The sequence below is a fragment of the Parasteatoda tepidariorum genome, chromosome 6, assembly GCF_982258835.1.
Source record: "Parasteatoda tepidariorum strain Cologne lab strain chromosome 6, Ptep-v5.0, whole genome shotgun sequence".
Taxonomy (NCBI): Eukaryota; Metazoa; Arthropoda; class Arachnida; order Araneae; family Theridiidae; genus Parasteatoda; species Parasteatoda tepidariorum.
Window position 1 is genome coordinate 49,665,610 of NC_141760.1, and position 20,090 is coordinate 49,685,699.

The 20,090-nt window shown below is 30.0% G+C and overlaps 1 protein-coding gene across 1 annotated transcript; it reads left to right on the forward strand.

Moving 5' to 3' along the window:
• The first annotated feature begins 3,129 nt into the window (after positions 1-3,129).
• On the forward strand, positions 3,130-18,776 carry LOC107447688 (uncharacterized). The gene is made up of 10 exons (XM_087166831.1): positions 3,130-3,362; positions 8,518-8,706; positions 9,724-9,933; positions 10,196-10,345; positions 11,355-11,548; positions 13,358-13,538; positions 15,898-16,086; positions 16,826-17,035; positions 17,287-17,433; positions 18,334-18,776. The coding sequence occupies exons 1-10, from the start codon at positions 3,206-3,208 to the stop codon at positions 18,531-18,533; spliced, it is 1,827 nt and encodes a 608-aa protein (XP_087022957.1). The 5' UTR covers positions 3,130-3,205; the 3' UTR covers positions 18,534-18,776.
• Positions 18,777-20,090: the final 1,314 nt, after the last annotated feature.

Consider the following 20,090-nt stretch of genomic DNA (forward strand, 5'->3'; position numbering starts at 1 on the left):
TATCTCTTGAGAAATATTTTTTTAAATTTTATTTCCACTGAGCTGCACAATCGGTCTTGCCGATAAGCAGACCTAGTGCGTTCTCCATAGGAGGTATCCACTTTTTCAGGACCACCACAATGGGTGAGATACCGTTCTCTCTTGAGAAATATAATATTTTGTATTTTGATTATTGTTCTAAACGAAGATTTTCGAGTAGTAATGGCAAAAGAAGGGTTGCAGCGAAAAACAACTGAACTATTCTAGATAATCAATATATTATTCATTTTGAAATTTTACAGATTACCTTGCATACGTAAGCAAAAAATATTAATAACAGCATATTGTTACTTTTAAAAAAAGGTTTTGTTTTAATTTTTTTATTCAGGTCATGCTGGAATCTTGGGGAAATGAAACCACTGATATTGTCAACAAACAATATATCGAACAATCGTCTTGCCGATTCCGATATCAAAAATGTGATTGGCAATAAACTGCATTCACACTGGCAAAGTGATCGGAAAATGACATAAATAATAAATTGCATGAGGTCAAACCATTCACAGAACCTTACAAAAATTTAAATATTTTATAACCTCGTTGAACAGCTTGCCCAATTTTGGGTTTACGACTACTAATGTTCAACTCCGTAACTTTGTAATTTTGAGCCCAATCCAGAAGACAAGGGAACTCATGGATCAAGTATTGAGACACATTTACCTTCGTGGACGACTTTTTGGGGGAACTAGCACGCATTTGTGTTACATGGAGAGGAAAACCACTAAAACCTCCCACGCTCAGCCTAATGGCAAGGGAACTGTAGCCCATAATCCGTCTACCCCTGAGGATATTTTACGTCAGCACTGTGGTCGGTGCAAGCCGGGCGTGGAATTTGCACCGACAAGCCATCACTGGGTTTCGAACCCGGTTCACCTCACCCGATTCATTGGAAGGCGAAAGCTCTATTTTCTGAGCCACCGGGGTTCTAAAATTTAAATGTAGATGGAAAGCAAGAAGTAATATTAAATCACTTTCGAATTGGTCACTGTCGTCTAACCCCTAAATATCTCTTATTAAATGAACAGACGTTCAAGGAACTTCTCACTATTAAACATATTTTAAATAAATGTTATAAATTTAAATCTCAGAGACAACACCATTTTGGTAACTTTAATCAACTATTAACTTTATTAATTGGGAACAAACCTCACAATAACATTTTCCATTATCTCAAGGACGTTGAATTTTTCAAATTGTTTTAACTTCAATTCTTAACAGAATACTTTTAATAAACTAGAGTTTTAGGTGCGCTATAGCCACAAATGGCTCTCGCACCACTAATTCTCAATTTATTACATCTACTACTTTTATATAACGAACAAGTGTCATGATGTGCAACTTAAATAATTCGATAAATGTGAAGTAAACTATGGGTCAGTGCCATAAATATATATAACTCAAGCAGTTGACGTTATTTAAATACTGATACCCGATCCGTCTGTTTTGTTTGGAGACCCTTCCCACCCATATATTATACTTTATATTATCTCCCATTTAAGACATGGGACTTCTCACCGAGATTTGAATTTACCGTTGATTAGCTTTTATCAATTATTTAGAACTCTTCATCTTTATGTAATAATTTTAAGCTTACTGATTTGGCACTTCAGTTTTTATCATAATTGTTTTAAGTTTCTCAGTTTTTTAGACTTTAAGCAAAGTGACTTTGATTTCAACCTAGTTTTCGACGCCTTATAGTTAAAACTTGACTCAAACGCCAAAAATATCATGACTTTATAGAAGACTTCCTGAATTTTTTTTCCCCTAAAAGGACGCATGTTATGTTATGTGTGAAAAAAATAATGAGGGAAGTTAGGATATAGACATACAAAGCTTATAAGGAAATATAAATTATGGATATCAACTTTCAAATACAACAAAATGTCAAGGGTTCATTTAAAACCAATGTCAGGAACACCGCCGCCAGGGACAATAAAAGTAAAGCATTCCCACCACAGCCCGTTGTGGGCCTTAATGTTAAGGTTCCATAATTTCGTTATCAACGGCATGATTGTAGCAATGTGGTCAGAACTGCGCACCTTTACTTCCCAGACAGCTGGTAGCCATCGATCTGAATCTGACTGGGTTTGAAGTCGCGACTGGGGATTGAACCTCAGTTCTTCACAGTGACAGTTTAGTGCCTTAACCACTGAGCCATCATGGTTCATCAGGGATAATAATACAAGTAAATTTTAAAATATATTTATGTCTATTTTAGAGAAATTTTTTCAATTGCATATTGTACAGTGATTAATTAAATGGTCAACATAGTAAAATTATTTTAATATGCTATACATATATAATTATTGTTATAAAAACTTTGATTCTTCAAAATTATTTTTTGAAAAAACAATGATACCTCCATAAGCCGAATATTTTGATTATTCGAGATAAGTAAGGTTCCAATTACATCGGACAATCGAAATTCTTCAAATATATTTATGATTTTTTAACTCTACACTGCAAATACTACTACACAGTAAAAAAGTTGGTGCATAGTTAAAATTTTTTTGCAGTGCGTTTCGTCACATTTTTTTATTTGCTTTTTCACTGTTATAAGTTTATTTATTCATCTTTTATTTGTTTATTTACTGACAACATATATTTTTATGCGCATTCGAATCATTTTATAGCTTTATTGCAAAAATATTTCATTTTAAAAAACAATATATTCGATATATATATACAATAATAAGAGAGAATATATTTTACCAATATATTCCCCATAGTTATTTCAAACAGTTATTTTCTTAATTTTGATACTTTTTTTCACGATAATATCACAGTTTTGTACTTAAAAATGTTTTAAGTTAACCTCAACACCCAAAATGGTAGCAACTATATACACCAAATTTTTTTTATAGTATGTTTTTGGTAAATCAGTTTGAAATTGTTTTGTTTTCAAGAAAGGTGCTAGTTTCAGAAAAAAAATATGAATAATATTCTTCTTCTTGTAATTTTACTTTGTTATAGAATAAATTGTGACTTACACGAGGCATATTAAATCATTTTTTCTTTATTTCTTCGAAAATGTTTATTTAAAGAACAATTTTAATTGTGTTGAGTGCATCCTTATCTATTTCTTATCAGATAATCATCACGGAGAAAACTGAGAGTCTCCTTCATAGAATGTTCCTCACAATATCATCAGGATATCCGTTGAACCATGAGTGTTTCTAGAGTATCTAAAAAACGTTTCGTTTTGGGCGAAGGACCCCACTGGGACAACAGAAGCCAACGCCTTTATTTCGTGGACATTGATGCAGGGGAAACTTGCCGGCTGAATCCATCCACAGGAGAAACCGAGATTGTTGTTCATTCTGGTAACGAGTTTATTTACAAATACCCATTTCATTTATTAATTTATACTTATTTTAATCCTACAACTAGAGTTCTTCTCAAATATATATATATATATATATATATATATATATATATATATATATATATATATATATATATATATATATATATATATATATATATATATATATATATATATATATATATATATATACTAGGGGTCTAAGCCCCCTGTTCGCTGCCGCTCTCCCACCCCGATTATTGCTTCGCAATAATTTTCCTTTCTTGGCAGAAAACAGTTTTTCTACTAAAGTTAAAATTATTCACTTAACATATTTGTACAAAAAAGAATTCTGTTTGTTTACTCTTGTGCCTCTACTTCCCACGTCCAAATATTACTATCTATTAGTATTATAAACATTTAGAACTCTTGGTGAACAGAAGTGGTTTTTCGAAGTAATAATTTTTTAAAATAACATTTATATTCTTATAACATTATATTTTTTAAGCAAATTTGATGAGTTCGCAACCATCTATATATATATTTCTCTTACACGGCGACAAAAAAAAGCCTCATTACAACTACCCGAATGGCAACGCTAGAAAATCGACCAATGATTGCCGCTAAAAATGTCACATGCCAAATCTAGCTGAGGTGGCTCAACATATAGCGCTTTTAAAAACGGAAACTGAAATAACCAGAGAGAGCATTCTCTCCAAATGTGATCTCTTCCGAAATTCACCCAATCAGCTGCGGCAATCTCATAACATTAAGCTAGGCAGAAGTGAGTAGTCTTTGTCGATAGATCTCTCTTTTAGTATTTTGTCGAAAGCGCTTTTTTTCACGAATTTATATCTTACGAATTTATTTGACGAGCTTTGATTTATATCACGAATTTATTTGGTTTATTATTGTTATTAGTTATTCAATGAAAAATGAGTCTCAGTCGCGTTCTTACGCTTTAAGATTTTATACTATAGCACATTTCTAATAGGTTTAACGAATTACATGTCATTTATTTCAATTCAAATTCATTTTAATGACTTAGTATTTACTAAAAAGATGTAATTTTTTTTTAAAAAAAAGTTGTTATATGAATTTGAATGATTGTTTTGAATTCTTAGAATTTTGTGCATTTGCAATGTACCTAAGTTAGTAGTGAGCGAAGAGAGCTTGGTTTGCGAAGCAAACCATGTAAGATTGCGTAGCAATTTTCGGGGGTTGGCGAGCGTCAGCGAGCAGGTGGAGCAGCCCACTATATTAATATCTTTTGCCCATAGTTATTAATCTTTCCTTACTTCAGACGCAACAAGCAAGTTGACCGGAGACTTTGCCGCTATAGCGAGCAGGGGGCGCAGCCCACTAGTAATTTAATATTCTCGCTAATAATAGCAGTACTGGAAAATAAGTTTAAATTAGGGATACAAAAATATTTAAAGGAAAACAATACCTTTACGACTGTTGATAATTTTATGACAACCAAAACAATATGGAAATGAATGAGGGAAAACTGGATCCCACCACTGGATTTTCCGGCCAATAAAAATGCGCCGACAACTATGGAAAACGGTGTTAGACTATTATGTTTTTATGTTATATATATATATATGTATATGTATATGTATATGTATATATATATATATATATATATATATATATATATATATATATATATGTATATGTATATGTATATATATGTATATGTATATGTATATATATGTATATGTATATGTATATATATATATATATATATATATATATATATATATATATATATATATATATATATATATATATATATATATATATATATATATATATATATATATATATATATATATATATTTGAAAGCGTTATACATTTTTAAGGAGAACTGATTTATACGGGAAATATCAGATTTGAGGAAATTAACTTTTTGCATATAAATATTAATAAACCATACTTGTATAAGTTATTTTTATTGGAAATGTAACAGAATTTTTTTTAATAAAAAATTGTTTTGGCTTAAATTACTAGTTTCAGTTGTAATCACTTTGAAATTCATATCTAGAAACTTTTTTTTCTTCTTAAATTTAATATATCTAAGTTATTGCAAGCACTTTTATAATTCGAATGCTCTTTTAAGTTAATTAGAGTATATGTTAAAATTTCGTGAATTTATTGAGATTCTGAAATATTTTTTTGCTTAATCTGCTGAGATCCGATCCTGAACTTCAATAAGGACAGCAAATGCGATATTGACCCAAAAGGATATTGCTCGTTAGCAGAAAATAGACTCCTGAATACGATTTTAAAAAAAATACAATTAAGTCTAATTAACATTTTTAGTTAATTTGAATTTTTAATAAATTTAAATTTTTGGCATTTTTTTTTGCAGTTTCAAGGATTTTTTTCTAGTGTACTTCTGGACAAAATCCAATTGTCTCAAAAAATAAGATATTTATATATTATAAAACTGTGAAGAAGTATGTTTGAATCGAATTTCTTACCTCTATAAATATTTTTAATAATAGTTATAAACTAGCGGTATCTAGCTAGTTGAATAATAAAAACTAAATTATGTTAATTCAAAATTAATTGCAATTGTTATCAAAACAAATAACTAACAAATCAATCATTAAAAATTGTTCATAACATGAAACTTAATTTGGGGGAATGGTTTTTATGTATTTTATATGCGATAGAGTTTATGCAATGAGTAGAGGAGATAAAGCCAAAGACACAAAACAATAAAATCACAAAATCCCTTCTTATTTTATATCTTGGTTGGTCACTTCAGTTTTGAGTTTCTAAAATGTAATTCATAAAATGGCATATATAACATTTATAAGAAGACATAATACACCTTATGCGTTATCTGCAACTTATGAAATCTTTCTAGGCTTTTCATGAAATTAAATATTTTCTCCTAAATATGATGAGCACTCGTCTTTTTTTAAACGTTTGCGTTTCTTCTTAAACCGTCGTTGAACAGCCGACCCAATTTTGGGTTTATGATTACCAATGTTCATCTCAAGGGAACCCCTTGAACAAGTATCGGAGAAATTTGCCTTCGTGGTGAACATTTCGATGGAACCAATCCATATTTGCTTTACATGGAGAAAAAAAGCAGGAAAACCTCCCACGGTTGGCCTATCGGCAAGGGTGCAGCGTAACTACCACTACGACTATTGAACATCAATTCACTAGTATATAAGACATGCTCACTTTATTCAATCCTGAGGTATCTTCTGATAGATGAAAGTTGGCATTGTCTAAACATCTTTCTCCACATTGGTGACCTGCGGACGTGATATGATCACGCCTACTTCGATGAATGGTTCACATTGACTAGTTCACTTGCTAATTGTGACTGCGTCATCGTCATCCTCGCTCTGTTTCTGCTCAGTCTCATTTACACACACTGGTTTCTTCACATACTCCACTGCTACTAGCAACACAGGAGTGACTACACACACAACCATGAATTTAATATAGCTCTCATGGCTAAAGCTCAAAACCCGGTGACCTTAATCCAGCTCTCCCGGTCTTTCACAAATACAGCAACTAGTGGCATCCGCTCATCGAATTCTATCCCTGATAAAATTCTGGTGGGGGAGTATTGTGGCGTAACTACCACTACGACTATTAAACATCAATTTACTAGTATATAAGACATGCCAACTTGATTTTATCTTGAGGTACCTTTTGATAGATGAAAGTTGGCATTGTCGATATTACCTTTCCCCACAAGGGGACTCTTACCCATGATCCGTTAACCAATTAAAGTATTTTGCGCCAGCACTGTGATCGTTGCGGACCGAACGTAAAATTTCTTTCGATTAGTCATCGTATCGACTAGCCGTCGGATTCGAACCCGAGTCACTTTATTTACAGGCGAGCTCTCTCTATCCCCTCAGCCACCACGGCTCCAAACGTATGCATTAAGAACTTTTTATGTGTTTAATTTGTTTCGTGGGCATACGGTTAATTTTAAATTGATTTAGTATTAAAGGTACTAACCGCAGTGACCAGCGTGGAAATCTTTCAAAATTATCTTGCTCATATAAACTTTGATGGTAATCAAGCCGAATGTACAACAAAACTGTATTTAAATGTTTATATAAAATATTTATATAAAATATTTATATAAATATTTAAATGGAGAGGTTGACAAATGCTTTATGCCATTTGTCAACCCCTCCTCCACTTTAATTATTTTTAAGCAATATATTGACCAAAATTTTTTAACGTCGGGCTGTTGCCCGCTCTCAAGTACTTTGATTTCAATTGTCAAGAGATGTCCGCCAGATTGTCAAAGTTAGTTATGCATTGAATTTTAGTAATAATTTAAAATCTGTCCGGTAGCCATTAAATCATACAAATCACTGTAAGTATGAGTTCGGGATATGTAAGCATAATATGCAGCGGAAGTAATACGAATACTTTCATCTCTGTCGCGAGATAAGATAGAAAAACTCATCAAAAAACTCCTTTACATGCAGTACTACTGCCTCACGCATCTCCTGGGCCATAACTTAAGTATCGTGTAACATCTATATGCCATTGCTCATTGCTCCGTCGCTAATTATTGGTATGGTAATATGCACCACTGTTTATATTTAAAGTGTATACTTTTATTTTAAAAAGGATAAAAAATAAATATACACTTCATAACTAAGTTTTTATTTCTGTGAAAATACCAAATTAGGTTAAATAAACTCTTAATTACTATTCAGTACTACTTAAATTATTACTCAAGACAACCAAAAAAAAAATGAATAATAACTGTAGTGTTGCCAATAGGTTGAGAAATACTTGAGTTTATGGTGTCACTTGAGAGAAATGTGTATATGTATGCGTGGTTATGATAACCTATACTATGAATACTTCGTGATATAGTGAGTAAGTAAGGGTAGAAATGGAGTCAATATTTTTAGAAAAAATAGTCTGCTAGTGTGTCAGTGTATTAACTAGGCGTATCAGTGGATAGGCGAATCAAAAGATATGCGAATTAATGAATGAGAGAAAGAGTCTAATAAAAAGAATATTTGCTTATCTATTCTTAATGGAACGGCATTCGTACACGCAATTTGATTTTAGCATTCGCTTATGCAATATTTACCTACAATTGAAAAATACAATTTATTTATAATTGAATTGCAAAATTTGTGCATGTTTTTTTCAATTTTAGAGGGTATTATTGGTTTTGCTATCCCTTATCAATCTGATCCGTCTAATCTCCTTATTTCTTCGACACAAGAAATCAAGAAGCTGAATTTCGATACTGGTTACACAGAGTTTCTTACTAAAGTTAATTACAAAAATCCTAAGTTTCGTTTTAATGATGGCAAGTGCGATGCTAAAGGAAGACTTTGGTCTGGTAAGTTTTTAAGATATTTTATTAAACCATTTCTTACTAAGTTATAATTATGCTAAATTATGTTTACTATTATATTATATTTAAAGTGTTCCATTAAAAAAAAAATATTTTGTTTTAAAATATCTCAACCCCACTTGTACTATTTTTTTTACTGTCCTTCAGAGATTTTTGATGTTGATTTTATTTTTGTACGAAAAGAAATGCATATTAAAAAATGTAATACCTATAAAATTTAAAAAATTATTTTCGTTTTAAACATTTAAAATATGTTTTTCTATTGCTCATTTAAACTTATCAGCCAAAACTTCTCTATGATTCTGATTCGGGGATTGTGGAAGCCAACGCAGTGTGCGGAAGTCTCCCTCCTGTTCGTCCAAAATATGCTAGTAGTATGGTGGGATGCACAATTCCGTTGAAAATACTGCTCACTATTAGACTAAATCATCGATATTAAAGGAAGTGCTTGTGTAGGATATTTAGATAAAATGATTTTTTCAGACTACCTTCCATATGAAATAAAGGTCCTAAAAGATGATCAATTGTTCATTTGGCGAAATGTGCCATATTATGGGCGTTGTGGTATTATACCTCACATTCAATCAAGTAATTTAAGTATACCAGTACAATTGTATACCCTAGCTGCAAAATGTTTTTAAACCCACATTCAATTTTATTCACTTGCGGCGACACTGTGAATAACAATTCACTTGCATAAAACTGTTAATCAGTCATAAATATATGGTCTATCAGTGTATACTTCAAAAAAAATGATTGGACGTAACACCACGAATTCTGAGCACAATTAATGTTGCATAACAAGTAATTAACAGCAATCAATTATTGATCAATTAATTGGACTTTCACTACATAGAATATAATGTGTAATTTTTTTCTTCAATTTTTTTTATATCCAACACGAAATAAAATTTGAACAGATTACTGTCTAAAAATAAGCTATTTTTGTGCATCACTTGATTCTTTTAGCAATTAATATTAAATAGCTTTTTATTCATATAGGTACAATGATAACAGGTGTAGTTGGAACATTACATAAAGAAGGACATCTGTTTAAGATGGACAACACATACAAAATGACACAAGTTGATGAGGGAATTTCTCTTTCTAATGGACTGACATGGAATTGCAGTAATGATACTATGTACTACATAGACTCAGACTGTCGAACAATATACGCCTATGATTTTAACTTAGAAGAGGGAGTAATATGTAGGCTTTAATTCCAATATATCAGTTATGAAAAAGGATAATAAAATACAAATGAGTTATTTCCACGAAATGGGGCAAGAAAATTAAAATTTTTTAAACAATTTTTTTTATGAAAATATCTGTGAAGGGTTTATGCGTGTGTTTTAATCAAAAAGGAACGTAGCAAAATGAAAAAAAAAAGTACTTTATTATCCTTTCTTCTTTTTTTTTTCATGATAACATTCAGAAATTTAGTATTTACTCATTCTCTTAAACTTTTCAGCTAACAAAAGAATATTAATTGATTGCAACAAAGAAAAAGGCTTTGAAAACATCGCTGGTTTACCAGATGGTATGACAATAGATACAGAAAATAAAATCTGGGTATGCTTTTCTGGAGGTGGATGTGTTCTTCGCATAGATCCGACAACAAGTAAGTATACTACAGTTTTTAACAACTTATCCTTCATAAAACCAATATATTTTTAGTACGTTTTGGTGTACCTTTACAAAAGCAGTGAAGAAATAAAGTTAGTTGTTCAGAAAAATTTGGCTTTATTCTTCCGGCCTCTTAACTTTTGGCTTTTTCAAACTTAAATATGATAAAAAACACTCATGGATTAGCAATTTTCCATGGTTAAAATTAACGTACAATTCTTTTTCAACATGACGGAAAAAGTTACGGAAATTGTTCAAAAAAGAAATCTTTATAAAACGTGTTACAGAACTTATTCAAATGAGTTTTTTAATGTTCTTTTTTTTCATTAATAGTCATATACAGTAAAAAATAGATTCTACATTCTAAATCTAAATGTATATACGAATTGATTAAATCTAACAAGGATATATGATTTCAACATTTAAATGATCGAATATATATCGATTATTCGATTCACAAAACATCCGCATGGAAGAAAAATTGTCTTCATTTAACATGTAATTGACAAAAAACCATAAAATGTCACATTATAACTAAGTAATACTGATTTTAGACAACATTTAGGCACGATATAGCAATAAGTATGATTCTTTGGCTTAAAGCTTACGTATCGCTCCCCAACAGAAGTGAATTCATAACAAAAGAATGTAAAGTGTATTCTTAAATATTTTGATGTTTAAAAACCGATCATTAAAATTACTGCAAAGTAAATGCGATTTGTGTGCAACGCTTCAATCATGCCTTTGTATTTGTAATCATTTGTATGGTGCAGCATGTCCTTTTGTGGAACTCGTGACATTAAACCCCTCATTTAATTAAATTAAATTTGATTCAATCATGCCGTTAGTTAAAGAATTGCGGAGCCCTAACATCATGATATCCCTGGTTCACAACGTATTTTTGTAGGAATGCTTTACTTTTACAGTGTTAAATTGATACGAATTTTTTCTGTTACTTTGTAACAGTTTGTTTCTTATAATCTTTGAATAAATCATATTTTTAGAAACAATTTTGAGAAGAGTTGATTTACCAGTTGTAAAGGTTACCTCCTGCTGCTTTGGTGGACCTAACTTGGACATCCTATACGTAACAACTGCAGCTCGTACAGAAGAAGTCCGAAAAACCAATCCAGAAGCAGGAGCAATATTTGCTGTTACTGACCATGGCTGTAGAGGTCTTCAACCTTATACTTTTAATGCTTGACTTTAGAATAAAGCTGAACGCTTGTATTCTAAAAGTATATACACAGAAGAGAAATGTATGCTGTCAACAATTTGGTTTAATTTCTTATGGAAGGTGCCTGTATTTGTTGAAAAGATTACTTAATAATTGAAACCGCATTATCTTAAATTTCTGTTATTAAATATAAACTCTTTTTTTGAATCAAGGCTTAGCTCCACCTTTGTTCATTATAAGATAAAAAGTCTTAAAGTCGAATGAATGTAGTGTTTTTAGTTTCTTGTCTCATTTCTTGCGCCTTTCTGTTTGCTATTTGAAATAAGATAGAGAAATGAAGAAATAACTCTGTAAAAGCATTGTAAAATGCTGATAAGTTACATCAGAATAAAATCCAAAAGAAAAAAAATTCTCCATTCCCAAATCCAAAATTTTTAGTGGATTTCCTGCTTGTTGCGCCAATCTGATAAAATTTATTACTGAAATTTTGTAATCGTTTAGTCGGAGAAAAAGACTTGTTAGTGTTCAGGTTAAATTGAATTTGAACGAGATGAAAGAAAATTTCAATGTTACCTATTCATATTTGCTAAGCTAAACTGGGTGGGATAACAATAATTCATAATTAGTTTAAGAATTTAAAGATTCCTTTTGTTCGGTTTAAATAAAATATCAATTTTGGAACTTATTATTTTGTTAAATCTTGGACGAGTAATGATATCTTTTTGTGACCCCCACCTCGTATAAATTAAATATAAATTTATTTCTAGATATATTACAGATTAATTTGCGATAAATGTGATAAGGATTCTAACAAAAACTTAAAATTTTATTGCAATTATTTAATAATTTGTTTTTACACTGAATAAACAAATGACAATTTTCAAATAATATTATAATTCAGTGTTCAAACGAGAAAACAAAAGCATATTTATGATAAAATAATGAGTAATTAAATGTTATGTAATCATATTCAGTTAGTTGTATCTTTAAGTCTCACTTAATTCAAACATTTTAACAAATATATATATATATATATATATATATATATATATATATATATATATATATATATATATATATATATATATATATATATATATATATGTTATCGTTATCTTATTCAACGACTTTTTGCTTGAGCCCGGGCAAGCGTAAAATGTCAACTAATCTTTTAGGTTTTGTTACCAGAATCCGATTCAAAATCTTTTCGACTATTGTCTTTGAAAGCTTACTCTGAGAAAAAACAATTTGCGTATGGACAGGAACTGTTTTTCTATAATACGATCGAGTGATGTGCCAGCCCATCTTCACTGAGTAATAACTCTCGAGGAAAAGGGACCTATTTATTTCATGTTATTAACCAAAAACTAGTAGTCCTAAAAATATAACGGATGGTAATCTAATATTAGTTTTTTGTAAAGAACAGCCAAATAATAAGCCATTCTCTCCTCTTGATCTTTGATGATGAATGAGATGCAACTACTTGGTTTGATGTAAGAACCAAAAGGGGAAAATTATAATTTATGTTAATTTTATGATGATGATGGGTAGATGTATCTAAAACATTTTTATTTATTTATTGGGGAACATAAAATTATAATTTTTTTTAAATAGGAATGCATAATAATATAGGACATTCCGTTTCATGATATATAGAGAAATATTATTGAAAAAGTTTTATTTTAATACTAATAAGAGTTTGCTTTTTTGTAACTCGTTTTTATCCAATAATTCATTTATCGTATGCATTCAAGAACTTCTTTATCTACTTCTTATCAGACACGTGTCATGAAAGTGTAGGAGAATATCCTTGTTACAAACTGACTTCAGTGTTATCTTTGCCATTCACGAAGCATGAGTGTTTCTAGAGTATCTAAAAAACGTTTCGCTTTGGGCGAAGGACCCCACTGGGACAACAGAAACCAACGCCTTTATTTTGTGGACATTGATGCAGGGGAAACTTGCCGGCTGAATCCATCCACAGGAGAAACCGAGATTGTTGTTCATTCTGGTAACGAGTCTATTTACAAATACCTATTTCATTTAATTATTTATATTCATTTTAGTGCTTCAACAAGGTTTTTCTTCTTCAACTGGCACACGTTTTAAATACAAGATATACATAAGAAATATTTCAGAAATATTTATTTGCATCTAAATATTAATAAACCGCTCTTGTATACATTGTTTTTATTGGAAATGTAACAGAATTTTGAAAAAAAATTATATTGGCTTAAATCACTAGTTTCAGTTGTAATCACTTTGAAATTCAAATCTAGAAATGTTTTTTCTCCTTAAATTTAATATATCTAAGTTATTGCAAGCAATACCTCTCATAACTCGAATGCTCTTTTAAGTTAATTACAGTATACGCTTAAATTTCGTAAATTTAATGAGACACGGAAATAATATTTTGCTTAATCTGCTGAGATCCTAGGACAGAAAATGCGATATTTACCCGAAAATATGTTGTTTGTTTAGCAGAAAATAAATTCACGAATTCGATTTTTTTAAAAATTCAATTAAACCTAATTGACATCTTTAGTTAATTTTAATTTTTTTGTATTTTGAAGTATATTTTTTGTGTGTACTTTCAGATTGTGGTCACGCGACAAAATCCAATTGTCTCAAAAATATAGATATTTATATATTATAAATGTGAAGAAGGGTACTTGAATAGAATTTTTTACCTTCATAAATATTTTTCCTTGTAATTATAAACTATTATAATTAAGTTATATATTCAGTGAATTATTCTTTATAATTAATTGATAAAATGTTACAATTACAAAAGTTACAAATTAATCGCTAGTAGGAAAAAGTGTCTGTTGGGTTTACGATTATCAATGTTTATCTCCGGAGCTTTGAAATTTTGAATCCGATGTAGAAAACCAGGAATCACCTTGATCAAGTATTGGGAGAAATTTGCCTCCGTGGAGGATTTTTTGATGGAACCGACCCGCATTTGCGTTACTTGGAGAGGAAAACCACAAAAACTCCCAAGGTTATCCTCACGTAAACAGGACTCTAACCCACGATCCGTTAACCACTGAGGATATTTTGCGTCTGCACTGTGGTCGTTGCAGGTCGGGTGCGAAATCCTTATCAACTAGCCATTGGATTTGAACCCAAGTCACTTTATTTGGATCCCTTCAGCCACAACGACTCGAATCGTATGTGCTTAATTTGTTTCTTGTACGCACGGTTAATTTTAAATTTATTTAGAATTAAAAGTACTAGCCGCATTTGGCTACCAGCGTGGTTGTCTTTCAAAATTATCATTAACTATAAACTCTTAATGGTAACCAAGCCGAATGTGCAACAGAACTGTATTTTAATATTCTAATATGTCAAAACCTCCACCATCTTATTTGGTCTAGCTGTTGCCAGAGCGGAAGTACTTTGATTTCAATTTTAGCTGTTTTCAAGAGATGCCCGCCTTATTGTCAAAGCTCATTACGCATTGAATTTTAGTAATAATTTAAAATCTGTCCGGTAGCCAGGAAATCATACAAATTACTGTAAGTATAAGTTCGGGACATGTAAGCATAGTATACAGCAGAAGTTTTAAAATTATTTCCACCTCTGTGGTTAGATAAGATACAAAACTCATCAAAATACTGCTTTACGTGCAGTACTACTTCCTCACGCATCTCTCGAGCCATAACTTGAGTATCGTATAACATCTATATGTCATTGCTCATTGTTCCGTCACTAATTATTGGTATGGTAATATGTACCACTGTTTATATTTAAAATTTGTACTTTTATTTTAGGAAGGATAAAAAAGAAATATAAATATACACTTCATAAATAAGTTTCTTTTTTGTAAAAATAAAAAAAATATTCTAAATAAATACATAATAATTAAATACATAATAATTAAATATTCAGTACTACTTAAATTATTACTTAAGTCAACCTGAAATAAAAAAAATTAATAATAACTGTAGCGTTGCCAATAGACAGAGAAATACCCGAGTTTCTGGTGTACTTAAGAGAAATGTGTATAGACATTACTAGTATGCGTGACTATGATAACCTATACTATAAATACTTCGTGATATAATGTTTAAGTAAGGGTAGAAATAAAGCGAGTCAATATTTTTAAAAAATTGGGGAATTAGTCTGCTAGTCAGTGTATTAACTGGGCGTATCAGTGGATAGGCGAATCAAGAGATAGGCGAATTAATGAATGAGAGAAGGAGTCTAATAAAATAAATATTTGCTTATCTATTCTTAATGGTGCTGCATTCACGCACGCAATTTGATTTTAGCATTCGCTTATGCGATATTTACCGATGATTGAAAAATAAAATTTATTTATAATTAAATCGCAAAATTTGTGCATGTTTTCTTTTTAATTTTAGAGGGTATTATTAGTTTTGCTATCCCTTATCAATCTGATCCATCAAATCTCCTTATTTCTTCGACACAAGAAATCAAGAAGCTGAATTTCAATGCTGGTAACACAGAGTTTCTGACCAAAGTTAATTACAATGATCCTAAATTTCGTATTAATGATGGCAAGTGCGATGCTAAAGGAAGACTTTGGACTGGTAAGTTTTCAACATTTTATTAAACCATTTCTTACTAAGTTATAATTATGCTTAAGTTAATTAAGTTAAGCTATAATTATGCTTAATCATGTTTACTATTATATTATATTTAAAGTGTTCTATTGAAAAAATTATTTTTTAAAAATATCTCAACAAAACTTAAATTAATTTTTTCACTTTCCTTGAGCGATTTTTCTTGTTGATTTCATTTTCTGTACGAAAAAAAAAACCTATTAAAAATGTAATACCTAAAAAAATAAAAAAAATAACTGTTTTTGAATTTTACTCTCTTGCGGCGAAACTGTGAATAACAATTCACTTGCATAAAACTGTTAATCAGTCATAAATATATGGTCTATCAGCGTATACTTTAAAAAAAAATGATTAGGTGTAACACCATGAGCACAATTAATATATAACATCATAATGATATATAACATCATTCTGAGCACAATTAATATGTAACATCATAATGATATATAACATCATTCTGAGCACAATTAATATATAACATCATCAAAAGTAATTATCAGTAATCATTTATTGACTAATTTATTGTATTTTCGCTGTATATAATACAATGTGTAATTTTTTTTTCTTCAAATTTTTAAGAATTTAAATTTTTATATTCAGCACGAAATAAAAAATTGCACAGATTACTGGCTAAAAATAAGCTATTTTTGAGAATCACTTGATTCTTTTAGTAATTAATATTAAACAGCTTTTTTTATTTATATAGGTACAATGATAACAGGTGTTATTGGAGCATTACATAAAGAAGGACATTTGTTTAAAATGGACAACACATGCAAAATGACGCAAGTTGATGAGGGAATTTCTATTTCTAATGGATTGGCATGGACTTCGAATAACGATACTATGTACTACATAGACTCAGACTGTCGAACAATATACGCCTATGATTTTAACTTAGAAGAGGGATTAATATGTAGGTTTTAATTTCAATATATCAGTTAAGAAAAAGGATAATAAAATACAAATGAGTTATTTCCACGAAATGGGGCAAGAAAATTAAAATTAAAAAAATTTTTTTTTGCATGAAAATATCTATGAATGGTTTATGTGTATTTTAATCAAAAAGAGACGTAGAAAAAAAAAGTACTTTATTATCCTTTCTTCCTCTTTTTTCAAGATAACATTCTGAAATTTAGTATTTACTCATTCTCTTAAACTTTTCAGCTAACAAAAGAATATTAATTGATTGCAACAAAGAAAAAGGTTTTGAAAACCTTGGTTTACCAGATGGTATGACAATAGATACAGAAAATAAACTCTGGGTATGCTTTTATGGAGGTGGATGTGTTCTTCGCATAGATCCAACAACAAGTAAGTATACTACAGTTTTAAACAACTTATCTTTTATGAAACTGCAGTAAAGAAATAATGTTAGTTGCTCAGTAAAATTTAGCTTCATTCTTCTGGCCTCTTACTTATGATTTTTTAAGCATAAATATGATAAAAAACATTCATGGACAGGCAATTTTCCATGTTTAAAATTAAGGGTACAATTCTTTTTCAACACGACGGAAAAAGTTACGAAAATTGTTCAAAAAATCAAATTTTATAAAACGTGTTACAGAACTTTTTGTTCAAATGTGTGATTTAATGTTCTTTTTATTTATTAATAGTGATGTACAATTAACAATAAAAAAATAGATTCTACATTTGAAAACAAAATTTATATTAAAAGAAATTTATTAAATCTAACAAGTATATATGATTTCAACATTTAAAAGATCGAATATTGCGATTCGATTCACAGAATATCCGCAGGAAGGAAAAAATTGTAATCAGTTGGCATGTAATCGATGCAAAACCACAAAATTAGATATTATTTCTAAACTACATAGAATAAAATATTATAGCCACATTCTAACTAAGTGATTTTGATGTTAGCTAACATTGAGGCGCGATATAGCTATAAATATGGTTCTTGGGCCTAAAGTTTACGTAAATCGCATAATCTTTGTATTTGAAATCGTTTGTTTGGTGAAGCATGTCCTTTAGTGGAACTTGCGTCATTAAATCCTACATTTAATTAAATTCAATTCAGTTCAATCATGCCGTCAGTTATGGAATTGCGGAGCCTTAATGTAATGGTCCACAACGTACTTTTGTAGGAATGCTTTACTTTTACTGTCTCCATTGTGTTATATTGATAAGAATTCTTTCTGTTACTTTGTAACAATTTGTTTCTAATAATCTTGGAATAAATTCTATTTTTAGAAACAATTTTGAGAAGAGTTGATTTACCAGCTAAACAGGTTACCTCTTGCTGCTTTGGTGGACCTAACTTGGACATCCTATACGTAACAACTGCAGCTCGTACAGAAGAAGTCCGAAAAACCTCTCCAGATGCAGGAGCAATATTTGCTGTTACTGACCATGGTTGTAGAGGTCTTCAACCATATGCTTTTAATGCTTGACTTTAGAATAAAGCTGAACGCTTGTATTCTATAAGTATGCCAACAGAAGAGAAATGTATTTAGTCTCATAAATTTGCATGAATTTTTTTTTTATTGAAGATGACAGTATTTGTTGAAAATTATTTTTCGTAATTAAAACTGAATTATCACACATTTCTATTAATAATTCAAAACCTTTTTATAAATAAAGGCCTAATTCCAACTTTGTTTATTATAAGATAAAGAATCTTTCCGTGGAATAAATGTATTGTTTTTAGTTTCTTGTCCCATTTCTTCTGTTTTTTTGTTTGGTTTTTGAAATAAGATGGAAGAATGAAGAAATGACTTCTATGACATTAAATTTGAAATTAACTCTTTCCATAGAAGGGTCATAATAATTGATTCCAATTTAATCACCGTTCAAAAGAGGCCTTCAATTATAATGCATTACTCTAATTACTAGCAACAGTAATATCCCCACTCTGGGTAATAAAGGTAGATAATAAGATGGGATTGTAAATTGAATATAACTGATGGATGAGCTCACATGAGAGTATTTGGAGTGAATGTAAAGTTAAGATAAAAAAGATGCACCAGAACAGACGGGGATTGTACTATTCCTTTACTCATATGAGACAGGTGTCATAAATCCTCAACTTACTTAACAGTAGCAATGGGAACAATGGAAAATCATTTAGTTTTCTTGCTTTGTGTCTCAAGAGATTTAATATTGAATTTCTGAAATTCTTTATCATTAGTTCATTGGCATTAGTCCTTGACTGTGTTCACCATAAACAGTGAATCTTAAACAATGAGTGTTTGTATAACGCTCATTTTTCTGATCTGCACGCATTCATCTTAGCAAGATTTTACATTTACTTAAAATGCTCTCATTAGAGCTGCATAATCAGCTATACACAACCTGCAGTGCACTCTTTTAATTGTAAACTTGAAAAGTTGAGCTGCATGTTGACGTAATCATGTGTGTCTGCTTTTTATTTGTGCTACTCTTATTCAAATATGAACATGGACATAAAGATAAATTCATAAAGGTAAATTATTCTAAAATTTTGAAATTTTATTCAGAATTTGTGTAGTAAACCTATTTCTACTTAACTTAAAACACATTCAATATCAATAGAATAACTCCATATAACCATTTCACGATTAAAAATAAGCGGTCAAAAATGAATGTGTAAAGTGTGTTTAACCTCCGTATATCGAAATGAACTCGAAAAGTTTAATAAAAAACAATGAAATAGTTTTCGAAGAAATAATTAATTTTAATAATTTGAAATTTTTTTTAATTTATAAAACTAAAAATGAAATAACCAAGTAAATCTCTCTCTCAATCCATGCGGTTATAGCCACAAAAGTGCTTTCTGATATTATATCGCTAAAACCGCAACAAAATTTCGTACTACAGTATGTATGTATATATATATATATATATATATATATATATATATATATATATATATATATATATATATATATATATATATATATATATATATATATATATATATATATATATATATATATATATATATATGAAGTAGAATTTTTAATTTTATT